This window comes from Monodon monoceros, unplaced genomic scaffold (genome assembly GCF_005190385.1).
Source record: "Monodon monoceros isolate NGI ecotype Baffin Bay Population unplaced genomic scaffold, NGI_Narwhal_1 Super_Scaffold_1, whole genome shotgun sequence".
Lineage (NCBI taxonomy): Eukaryota > Metazoa > Chordata > Mammalia > Artiodactyla > Monodontidae > Monodon > Monodon monoceros.
This window is the reverse complement of record NW_021703765.1, coordinates 13,065,279-13,078,032: the sequence shown is the minus strand read 5'-3', so window position 1 is coordinate 13,078,032 and position 12,754 is coordinate 13,065,279. Positions and strand designations below refer to the sequence as shown.

Here is a 12,754-nt window from a genome sequence, read left to right as displayed (position 1 = left end):
GGAAACATTAGGGACATGAACTTTAAGGTATTATTTCTTTTTAAATTGCAAACTGTTAGCAGTTGTTCATATCAGGTGGTGGTTATATGGTGTTGTACTTTTCTTTAAAGCAATTTAAAGTAAAGCATTTTAAAGTATTTTTGTCAAAATTTGCATGTAGTAAATTCCGGTAAAACAAGAAAAATTTGTAGTGGGAGTTATAACTCCACTATTCCACCCTTAATTGGCACCTAATCCTATAACTGTGCAGTGTAAATTGAGTTTGGTGTTTTTAGTGACATGAAATACCATCTTCTTTCTGGTATATGAACCCAGAGAATGAATTTTGCATAGTAAGTTATTTCTGTATATGTGTTTGGTATATGTCTACCTTTTTTGTTACCTTATATTGAATATCTGTCTTGTGTCATCTATTAATTAAATTTGCACAAAATAACAGCAAAAAAATGTCATTCTTTGCTCACAAACTATTGGTACATATGTACCAATTTCTCTATTCTCAGTCTCCTGTTGCCATTTGTAACCTTGAGGATCAGTTTTATCTGGAAGGGAAATCTTCAGAATCAGTTAATAATTCTTAGTATAATGTTGACACAAATCTCTTTTAAGATACATTTGACATGTTTCAAGTGAACAAAACTGTACCAATAGCTTTTTATTGCATCGTATGAGGAGTTTTGTAACTATTCTGTTGATGTATATCTGTACGGAAATAGAATTACTGTTAGAAAAGTACCTAGCAACAGCCTTAAAATTTCTAATTTTTCTAGGCAAGAGTAGTTCCTGATTGTAGGCATTCTTTACAATCATGGGAAGCTTCTTTTTTTCTTCAGGGATAGATATGTGAGTAAGGAGCGTTGACCAAAGAATATAAGGTGGGATGATGAGAGTTATGAATGTATCAGCAAAATCTCTAGTCTGATTTTATTATTGTTCTTAATGTTTAATATTTGCATTTTGTACCCTTTAATAAGTTACAGCAGTAAGAATTTTTGTCTCCTAAACCTTCTAATAAGATGTCCATATCAAATAGGTAGCCTGTATTGATGGGAGATTTTTGAATCTACAGTCTTACTGAACTCTTCCTAACAGATTTTTTTTCTATAAACAGTATTGTCTTCTGAATGCAGTTTTGATCAAATGTGCGTGACACAAAGGTCGGAAAGTAAAATGTATACTTATGTACTGTTGGTAGGATACTCTTTTGAGAATAATTTGGTGATATCAATCATATTTTTAAAATACATATTCCTAAAAAATATAATAAAATAAAATACATATTCCTTAATATCCAATTCCATTTCTATAATTTATTATAGACAAGCTTGTTTGCATTACTACTGAACCTAGGTTTTTTTCATATATTCTACAAGTAAAGGTATCAAAGATTGAAAACAACCTGACTGTCCAACAGTAGGGGATTGGCTAATTAAAAAAAATGATCTATATGTGCTGATGTGGAATGATCACCAAGATATATGATAAATTGAATAAATTAGGATGCAGGCTAATTTATTCAGGTATTTGTGTTTTTCCATTTACATACAAAAAGGGAGAAATTGGCCTATACCTAGGATATTTCTAAAAGGATATATACAGAAGAGTCTAAACAATGATTGTCGTCACAGAGGGTGATTGGTGTTTGGGAGATGGGCTTACCTTTTCTTTGTATGCCCTTTTATATTTTACCACATATCATGTCTTAAGTGGCAAGGCTGGGATTCCAAACCAGATCACTAACTTCCAAGTCTGCATTCTTTCCATTACACCACAACTACTGTTTTGTCAATTTTAAAGCACAGTTAAGCAAATATTCTTAAATCATTTTAGTGTATGGTCAGGCAAAGTATCTTAATAACTCATTCAGAGTATATCTTATTAACTCAGAGTAGCCAGTCATTTTAATGCAGAAGGCAAGTCAGGTAGTATAATATTGATCATTTAAAAAATAAAGTGATAAACTATAGCACCACATCAAGACAGAGGTGAATAATCTGCTGAATGAAATTCTAAGGAAATTTGCCAAGGTTGGATTAGCATGTACTCTCTTTTTCAGTCTTGAAGCTTTGCTGCATGGTTACATCTAAGTTTCTGGTCTAGACATGGAACATGGCTAAGCCTCAAGGAGGAGACCCCAGTTGCCATCATAGATGTAACCTTCTTCCAGATATTCCCACCTATTATTTCAAAACTCCCCAGCAGTAAGAAATGTTGTTCATTTGTTTTTGAAACCAGCTGGTCCTGGTTAGGTGGCTTAGATTGCTCAAGGTAGTGTCATCGTATTGTCTATGTTCTTTCTAACCATCCATCAGCCCTGTGCTTGTGTGCTGCCTTAGTTCAGGCCTTTAGCTTACATCTGGACCCTCAGTTTTAGCCTTATAACTGGTTCCTGTGCCTTTAAACTTTTCCTCCATCCTTATTCTTAATTGATTTTAAAAGCTATTCATTCCTGTCACTGCAGCTAAAACCTTTTAACATTGCTTTCTGCTGTCCAAGGCAACTTTTTTGAACTCTTTTTTTATTAGCAAAATTATATATTGCAGAAACAAGAATTTAATTCTTTTTAAGAATTTTATTTTTTCCCATTTTTGCATAGTATATGATAAAAATGACTTTGAAATATGTTATTATAAGTGTGCATCATAAAGTTCTCCCTGTAATTTTGCTTCTTCCTACCTTTTCAACCCTGTTGTCATATACCAACCATTGGTGTACTCACATTGTTTACTCAATGTCCCTTGAACATGTTTTATATATTCCTATCTCAGTGCCTTTGGCCATATTATTTTTCCTTCTCTTGGAATTCTTTTCCTCCATCCTCCTTTTGTTTTTTCCAGATTCTGTATATCCTTAACGGAAGGTCCAGTTTATGTTCCTTCCTCTCTCCCTGAAGCTTCTCCAGCACATAGTGATCTCTAAATCCCCTGAACTTGTGGTATTTTTTGTCTGTCTCACCTATGGAGATTAATTATATGGAAACTTGTGACTGTGTTAGTGTTATTGAAATTTTTGTATATGTTAATGTTTTAGCTGACTGGATTTTTTTTTAAGATGTTTGTTGGAGTTCCTGTCTCATATATCTTTGACTTCTTTCACACCTGGCACAAATGCCTAAAGTAGGCAATATATAAATGTTTATTTAGCATGCGTATAGAAAAGAGACCATATTTTATTTATCTTTCTGTCACCAGTGCGTAATATTGTGCCTGGCAAATAAGGCTTTGAAAAAATGTTGATGTTATGTTAAAGAAATGATCTTTAGGTAATGGGATCCTATAAATATGTAAGTTTGGAATATTCCGTGTGAAATTAGCTTTTCCCTGTATAGCCTGAGGAAAGTTGAGTCCAGGCTGATCTTTCTGAGGCCTTTCACGGTATCAAGCCTAACTTAGCTGGAATCTAGGAGATCTGAACCTGCATGCTTTTACATATTGTTCAAGGGAACTAATGGTTTAGAGCTCAGGCTTTGGCATCAGAGAGCTTGAGTTCATATTTTTACTCTGCTACTTCCTAGCTGCGTATCTCTGGGACAGTCTCTGTTTCCTTTACTGTAAAATATGGAAGGTAATGACTCCTCTTGCAGGGGGCTGTCACGAAGGTTAAATAAGGTTATCTATGAAAAATATCTGGCACAGAATAAGTGGTCAGAAAATCTTCAATATAATGACTAATGCTGTTATTAATAATAATCTTCCTTTTAACCTGATAGCTGTTCATATGGTAAAATCATCCAGCATTATAGAAATTTTAATTTCAGTGAATAGTTTGTCAATAAAATTTCAGTGTTCAAGTCTCTTCCTAAGTTTAAGCCTTTTGATTTGACATTTAACTCAGTGTAATCTTGTGACAGAAAAGACAGTGGACTGCAAACTGGGAGACTTACGTTGTACCCCTAGCTTGCTCACAGATTAATTTGCTTATTAACCTTTAACATAGTCTAACTTTACTATCGTTACCTGTTTACAGCACGAAACTACAGTGGTTTATAAATTTATTAAGGCAAGAACCAAGTCTTACTGAATTTTATCTTTCTACTCCCTACCATGTATTAGTAAATATGCATTGAATGAATACACGGTTCAGTTTTCTCATCAAACTGGGGTTGATGGAGGGGTTGGACTATCTAACTGTGAACTGGGTACTTTTGTGACTTTTTAATATAAAATGCCCATATCATAAAAGGTATTAACTGTGTTTGGGGAAAAAATACCAAAGCACAAATAAAAAAATTCAAGCAGTATAGAGAGGAGTATGTATTGAAAAATTTTAACTCTACTTCTTGGAGTCAGTTATATCTATAACCTTTAAAAATTATTATTCAATATTTTATTGTAGCTTCCTGTCAGTAACCTGGTACATTATAGTTGTCCACTAAATGTTCACTGAATTAACCAATGCTCTTTACCAGTCAGGAGCTGATCAATTTTCCTGGTACACTTAGCTTTTAAAGTGCTATATAATTTCCATGACAGATACCTTTTCAAGGGTCTGAAACTCATTTTTTTAACTATCGTAAAAGTTACCTTCTGTCATTAGTACTAAAAGATTAAATGTATATATAAATAAGACTACTCTCATATGTGATTTATAAAATCAGTCTGCATGCCTTATAGTCACACTGTGTATAATGGTTTTAGTTTTCAGACCTAGTAAAACTTACATACAGGTTTTACTTGTTTGCCAACTATGATGAAAGTCCCTGATCATTCGGTTTCTGAGTTGTAAAGTGAATTACTAAGAAGTTACACAATCTTGGAATTTGAAGAAAGGCTTTGTGGTATACTTTATATTAGAAAGTGGTAGTAGCTTCTTTCTTAATAAAAGAGGCTAATTTTTCCAAACTCTTCCTCTTTTATATTAGAGTATTTGGAAAGGCATGTGCTTGCCCTGGAAAAGAATTGTGCATATTTGTCTAGGAGCTGTAATATTACCTATTAGTCTTAAATTCCAAAGTACATTTTATGTACAAAATCTGTTATACGTTAGCCCCATCAAAGTTAAAATTACTTCCTTCTATAATTTTTTTCTGACATGGAATAAATTTTAATAAATTAGGAGATTTTTTTTTTTACTTTTATGATACTATAGTTATTGTTAGTTAAAAAGACATTAGAATTTTTTTCTTGGAGAATATAAAATTGTTGGCTTGGAACTAAAAAAAATAATTAGAATATATTTTTCAATGGCCATAATAATACCAAGTCAAAAATTAAGCAGTGTTTGCTTTCCCCCCCAAGAACTCTTCCTATTGCATAGGTGATTTCTTTGAAACTTTTAGAGAAATAGTAACAGTATAATGGAGGAATAATATATGGTGATCAAATAGGCTCTAACCTAGGCCTGTATGTGTGATTGAAAATACTCTAACCTAGGCTTGTATGTGTGATTGAAAATACTAGAAAACACTTAGAAAACTAACATTAGATAGATACTTAACATAATAGAAAAATATTTATCCAGAATCAACAACCAACATCATACTTAACAGTTCATGATACCCAAACTCCTGTCAATTTATAGAACATTACTGTCACCCCAGAAAGTTCCCTCATGCTCCTTCCCGGTCAGTCAGTCCCCACCCCTTTCAGCCCCCCACTCCAAGAACCACTATAATGATTTTTTTCTACCATAAATTACTACTGCCTATTCTAAGAGTTCATGTAAATGAAATTATACATTATATACTCTGCGTAAGGCTTCTATCATTCAGCATAAAGCATTGAGATTCAGTCATGTTGTGGCATATATCTCAATAGTTTTTTTTTAATTGCTGAGTAATGTTCCTGAGTTCAGCCTATATTTAATATGAACTTTCTAGATTTCTGTGGTTACTATTGTTATTTGGTGTTTCTTGGTTTATGCTTAAAATAAATTATGCTCTAATGAATGGTACTGTAATACTTGATTTTCTGTTATTTGTTTATGCTGTCTTAAAACTTAAGTTAATAGCAAGTTGTTATTTATCAGATATAATTAAATTGCAGGGGAATTAAATGCTTCTGTGAATAGAAACACAGTGTTCTCAGAAGAGTACTATATATAGAATTTCACTTAATAGGAATTTAAAGATAAGTGGTACATTGATAATGACATAGCTGTATTTGAAGAGTCAACCATTTCAATTATTGGCATGTACTAATTGTTTTAAAAGGAGGTGAGGGAGCCCTACGTGGAGTTCAAATCTTTATTTCTGTAACTTGCATTCATTTGTCCAGACTGTGCTTTCTAAACACAGATAATCTATTCCTTAGAGCAATATATAAACAGTAGACACTATGTAAGTAGCACGATTTAATAGAATGAGTTGACCTAGCCTCTCATTTGTCCCTTCTTTGCATTAGCTAGCTAGATCTCCTTTAGTGAGTATCAGCATTGATTTCTTCCTTTAAGTGAGAATGTTTACATCGTGTTTTTCTGTTTAGGGACACTTAAAAATCTGGCAAAAGCTAGGGACACTCCCCACTACCACCATGCACTTAAAACACAGAACTCTTGAAACCCCTTCATTTGCCTTTTGCATCCCATATTACAAATTCAATAAATGAAGTCTTTAGGAATTATCTTGTTTACTTTCTTTTACTTAAACCCACATCCATTTCACTACCAGGACATGTTGGTTCTACATCAAAAAATAACCCTGACCACTTCTCACATTTCTACTGCCTCTATTCTAGGCCAAATGTGATCATCTCTCACCTACATGACTCTAATAGCCTCTTTTTTTTAATTGTTATTTTATATTAAAGTGTAATTGATTTACATAGTAGCCTCTTAACTGGTCGCTCTACAAATCACTTTCCTTACAGCAGCCAAAATGATTTTCCAAAAATGTATGTGTTTTTGTTGTTTTCCATTGTACTTGGAATAAAATTCAAACTGTTTACAGTTTTGTTGTCCTTAGCTGGGCTTGCATTATATCCTGTGTGTCCATTATTCAGGAGTTAGTTAGAGATCTGGGCAGGGAAACATGAGTTACTTCAAAGTAGCTTAATTGGTATGAGCATTTTTACCTTATTGTTTTAATAGAATTCCTATATCTTAGAGTCACAGTTTATTCACTGGAAAAAAAAATCTTAGCTAATTGATTTCCAATCCCTTATTTTGGCAGTTAAATAAAAATCTGTTTAATTCTATTTTTTTTTTTGGTTTATTACAGATCGAGCTGGGAGCATCAGTACCCTTGATTCTTTAGACTTTGCAAGATATTCAGATGATGGTAACAGGGAAACGGATGAGAGAGTGGCAGGTGAGTAAGATTGTAAAGACAGATTTGGATTTTTTGACATTCTAGAAATAATAAAATGACTTGAAGAATTCTCTTCTTTCTATAATTTGATATGTGAATATATTGATATAGTTATTATACAAAGTTATGTTACTAATTTATTGGCTGAAGGGAACATCCCAGCCCCCAACTGCTCTTTCCAGTGGTGCTCTGAATTTTTGGTTATGCACACCTACAGTTTGCTGAGTTCTGCTTGTAGCCAGTAGTTTACAACCATGTAGTTATACAACTGGTGTAAAAGAGGTTTAAGTTAGCCATGGTTTAGTACAAAGTTAGTTGGTCATTGGCCTCCTCATTCCTTTTATCCTCCAAACCAGGACTGAGTAATATTCATGTGTTATATACCAATACAGCTCTACTGATTGTTAAAATTGGTTTAAATACTTCTATGCTGGTTGGTGAATAAAACTTTGCTTGGTTCCCTGGATGCTCCCTGGCCATCACTGCATCTCTCCAGAAACTTCTCTTGACTTGCCTATGATCCAGAAAATAAAGGGTTAATGCTTGGTCCATCAGGGGCCTCCAGGACCTTGCCCATTCCAAAAAGAAGGCCAACATCCTTATTAGTTGCTTGGTTTCTCATTCCAATCTCCTTCCCCTCTCCATCCTCCCACCATTTCTGCCTTTTAGGCATCACCACTGGATCTGTAGGGACTTCAGAAAACCAATTTGTACCCTCTGTGTTCTGCCCACATCAAATGAGGCCAGTTGGATTCTTCTGGGGGTCCACCCTGGGATTTACCAGTGTAGCAGCTCTGGCTCCTCAGGTGTCAAGTGACTGGTACTTTTCTGGTGCTTCAAGGCTGTGGCTGTCTGTTATTGAAGTAATTTTTGAATGTCTTATTGGAATTGTAGTTTTCATAGGACGTTGACTCTGAGATAGATGGGAAGCAGACAGACATCAGTTAGGTATTTTAATCCACCAGAATGGTGGGCACACCTGGCACAGGAAGGATGCCACGTGGGACAGATGGGAGCCTGTGAGGGAAATATTTTTCTTCCATTTACTGGGACAAGTTTGTTAAAACCTACCAAATGTTTGCCTGTCATAGTCATTATGAATAAAAGTGAGTGCTAATTTTTATATAGCACTTGCTCCATTCTGGACACTGTTGTAAATGTATATTAACTCTTTGAGTTATAGAATTATCATCATCCTCCCCTCCCCAAGAAACTGAGGCACTCAGAGATTATTAAGACTTTAGTGGCAGAGCTAAGACTTGAACGCAGACAACCCAGCAGCAGAGCCCACAACTGACTGCACTGTATGCTACCTCTTAGCATGAAGGATGAGGTTTGACCTGGTTAAAATGACATTCCAATATGTGGTTTTCATTTATTACTCAAGAATAGAGCTATTGAATGTTTAAAAAATCTCTCTTTCCCTAATCTCTTCCCTGAGTTAGGGGAAAAAAATGATGTAATTGTTTTTAGTTCAACAGAGGCTAAGAGAGGATTCAGCAGTGAGAACAATAGCATTATCAATTGAATGGAGAAGTCATTGGAAGAGTTTAATGCAGCTCCATATATCAAGTCATGATTTAGTCATAAGCATTATTAATTGAAAGCTGTATCAAAAAAGAAATCACATCAGTACTGTCTGAAAATTAGCAAATCAAATGGGAATTATTTGAATAATTTTAGGACAAACTTATCCTACTAATTATATCATTTGTTAAGTGGCATTGTTATATTTAATTATATAGTAAATGTTAGCTATTCTGTGTTTTCTGTTATATGTTAAGTATTAAATGCATGGTATTTTGGTTTATTAGAGACTAACCAAATACATTTAGTTTTGTATATTGTATTGTTGTTCAGATGGTTATGTATCAGAAAATAACTTCTACCCAGAAATAGACCACATAATTATTTTCTTCCCTTTAATTTTTGTTTGAAAACCTAAATTTTAGACTTAGTAAAATTTAAGAGGTTCATCATTACTCTCAGTATTTAGGTATTTTAGTATTTCTAATTAGGGGGAACAATAATATAGAAGCAAGATGTTATAATTAAGCAATATGTTATAACTAAGCATAACTAAGAGTGAATATTTTAAATATTTGGTAGTTTTGACCTTATATTTTTAATCTAAAGATTATACTCTTATCTCTAAGTTTGGGGAGATAAAGTAATTTTTGCTTACTATATAATGCTAATGTATAAATATATGCTGTCTTGAGAAAGAAATACTATGTGATGTCACTTATATGTGGAGTCTAAAAAATAATACCAATGAATCTATATATCAATGTAAAACAGAAACAGAGTTATAGACTAGAAAACAATCTTATGGTTCCCCAAAGGGGAGAGGGAGGAGAGGATGGGACAAATTAGGAGTATGGGATTAACAGATACAAACTACTCTACATAAAACAGATAAACAACAATAGATACACAAACAATAGATAAACAATGCCCTCTGTAGCACAGGGCATTATACCTAATACCTTGTAATAACCTGTAACGAAATATAATATACAAAAAAATCGAATGGCTATGCTGTATGCCTAAAGCTCAAGACAATATTGTAAATCAACTATACTTCAGTGTAAATGAGTGACTGAATGCTGTCTTCCATCTTCACTGGAAAAGGGAAGGAAATGTATGTTATTCCAAGAGAATGGCATTTAGACTTTTAATGCTCTTGTGCCATCGCCTATTATTGAGCCAAATGTGTGATACGTGGATGAAAATTTCAATTAATCACAATTCCCATTTACAAAAAGATTTTTGGCTCTTTGCTAACCATTGCCAGTAACTTAGAACCTAATCGAAAAATGAACGATCCAGAAAAGATAATTATCCTGCCATCTATCATTGGATCACATGTAAACCTTACTGAGAAAGAATAAAAATCTCTTTTATTTTCGTATACCAGTCTTGGGCAGAAGGAGATTATAGATAATACAGGTATTGAGTCCGCTGCCCCACGATGCAAATGTAGGGTCTGCTCCAGCCTTTAATAAACTGTTGCTGTTTATGAGACATATATATACTACTACATGTGGGTTCAGCATCATTCTTATCATCTTTTCCCTAAATTTAAATATCTGGTTATTTTTTCAAGTCTGTACAGGTGTTCCTTTAAAGAGGAAAAGATCTCTAAATGGGCAAATGTTTATTGAGCACCTGCTCTGTGCCAGGCACTGTTCCGGTTGCTTTATATAAAATACTTTATATACTTTATATACTTTATATATATATATATAAAGTATATAAAGTATATATATATATATAAAGTATATACTTTATATACTTTATATACTTTATATACTTTATATAAAATACTTATTTAACCTTGTTAACAATCCTTCAAAATAGGTCATGATATCCTTATTTTATAGATCAGAAAACTTTCAGTTTTCAAGCTTACCAAGATTGAAAAAATTTCCCAGTAGCCTCCATATGGCTAAAGGGCAAAATCAGGATATGAACATATAGGTTTTTATTCCAGGGCTCACAATGTATCTTTAAGTACCAGGCTGGAGCTTTGACTCATCGGTACATTCATGTGGATAGCAGAATCTTATCTTTCCCATACAAGACTGTTTCAACATAGTCATTTTCTTTCCAAAAAAGTAAATTTTCAAAAGCATTTCATTTCAAATATTTTCCACTTCTGAATTTAGTAGACACCAAACCAAAATGAGCTTAATTTAACTGACTTTTTAGTAAAAGCCTTTCTATATGTTATTAAACAAAGCTGTACAGTGTACATACAGTGTAGCTGTTAAATTTTCAAGTTTTCTTCAAGATAGCAAGGGACATCTATGTTCTAAATATTGGGATTGCCATTCTTTAATTAGACATTTTGAGCATCTGCTACGTATTAGGTATTATGTTAGGCGCTAGATACAGACGCATGAAATAGACAGTTTCTGCCCTCAAGGAATTTGTACTAAAACCTGTCTATATCTGTAATACAAATAAATGTTCAGTACTTTGGAACTAGTGATAAGGAACTTGTTGATTTTAGAACCATCTGTATCCCTGTCTCAGGTTCACCTGATCCATCTTTTAGCATCAGAGTCTCTGATTTTATTTGTTCTCATACCTCTACCTGTTACTGTATTACTTCTCTAGTTCATACCTTAATTTTTGTATTGGGATCTAGAGAACTGCAGAAACTATTCTTTCCAATTTGCAGGGAAAGACACTACTGAATGCTGGTAAGATCACTGATGTTTAGATTTATTAGATATGGCATCAAGTACTGGAATGCCCATTCATACAACTAACATTTGCTGAGTCCTCTATATTCAAAGTATTATACTGTTCTGGGAACAATAAACAACAAAGTAGACATATGAAGCCTTTTTAAGCCTACGTAATCTAGTAAACATTCTAAAATGAAATTAAAATTTTTGCCTGTGGGTTAACCTGGCCTTACCCCCTGAGTAAGAAGCATCATCAGTAGCCCTCTCATTCCTTAGCTGTTGGGCTGCAGCATACATATCCAGCTTTATCAGGATTAAATAAGCCTATCTGTCTTATTATAATATATTTTTCCTTAGTACAAATATCTTTACCTCCTGTTTGCAGTACTTTTTGTTTTTCTTATTTTCAACTTTACTTAAATCTTATTTATGGTTTTGTATGATTTAAAATAGGATAGATGCTCCAACAAGGCTTTTAAGGGCAACAAGCCTTTGATGTGAGTTGTAAATTGTTAAAATTTATATAAGTCATAAAGGTCTGAACTAGGACAATTGCAGAGACAATTGAGATGAATGGTTATTTAGGATTCAAGGGCTGGAATCATTATGGCTTGACATTGAATTAATGTGGGAGTAAGGGCAAGAGGTAAGTGAAGAGTAATCTCCAGGTTTCTTATTTGGGCATCTGGGTAGATAGTGGTGCCCTTAATGAAGAGATACTGCAGGAGGAGGGAAGACAGATTTGAGAGGAAGATGATGAAGTTCATTTAGATAGGATCAAATTCAAAGTTTATGAGACATTCAAGTGGGCATGTCCAGTTGATAAACAGGTAGCCCTGTTTATCTTGGGGAAAAAGTTTAAAGATTTCTGAATCTTAAGAGTACTGGTGAGAGTAAAACTGTAAGAGTGAAATGTTTATCATCCCAGTATATAGAGTAAGAAAAGGACCAGGGAGGACACTCTGGGAAACACCAACTTTGAGATGAATGATAGAGGAGTCTGTAAGAGAACCTGAGCAGGAGGAACAATAATGGGAAGAATTTTCTTCTTTTAAAGTTTAAGGAGGAGGAATTTTTTCCCCCTCAGAAGAATATAGAAAACTAAATGTCTACAAACCACGGAGATTGCATCTTGCTTCCTTTCATTTATTTCTCACTATTTGCTAGGTCATGTGTAACAGTCCTCTACCTTTCTTAGGTCTGTAATAGGCAGGGAGCATTTTCTAAACCCAGAAGGAGTGGTGATGGTACTGCCTGGGGATTTTTGTATTATTTTAGGAATATATTTTTATTCTAATTCATATTCTTA

The 12,754-nt window shown here is 33.8% G+C and overlaps 1 protein-coding gene across 6 annotated transcripts in view; it reads left to right on the top strand.

Moving 5' to 3' along the window:
• RELCH (RAB11 binding and LisH domain, coiled-coil and HEAT repeat containing) overlaps nt 1-12,754 on the top strand; it is a 120,002-nt gene that overhangs the window by 11,042 nt on the left and 96,206 nt on the right. For all 6 annotated transcript variants that reach the window (XR_003793580.1, XR_003793579.1, XM_029222998.1 and 3 more), the window contains exon 2: nt 7,157-7,246. Coding sequence is in view for 4 of the 6 variants with exons in the window: in XM_029222998.1 (XP_029078831.1) it covers nt 7,157-7,246 (90 nt within the window). In the remaining 2 variants the exon portion in view is untranslated. The remainder of the gene's footprint in view (nt 1-7,156; nt 7,247-12,754) is intronic.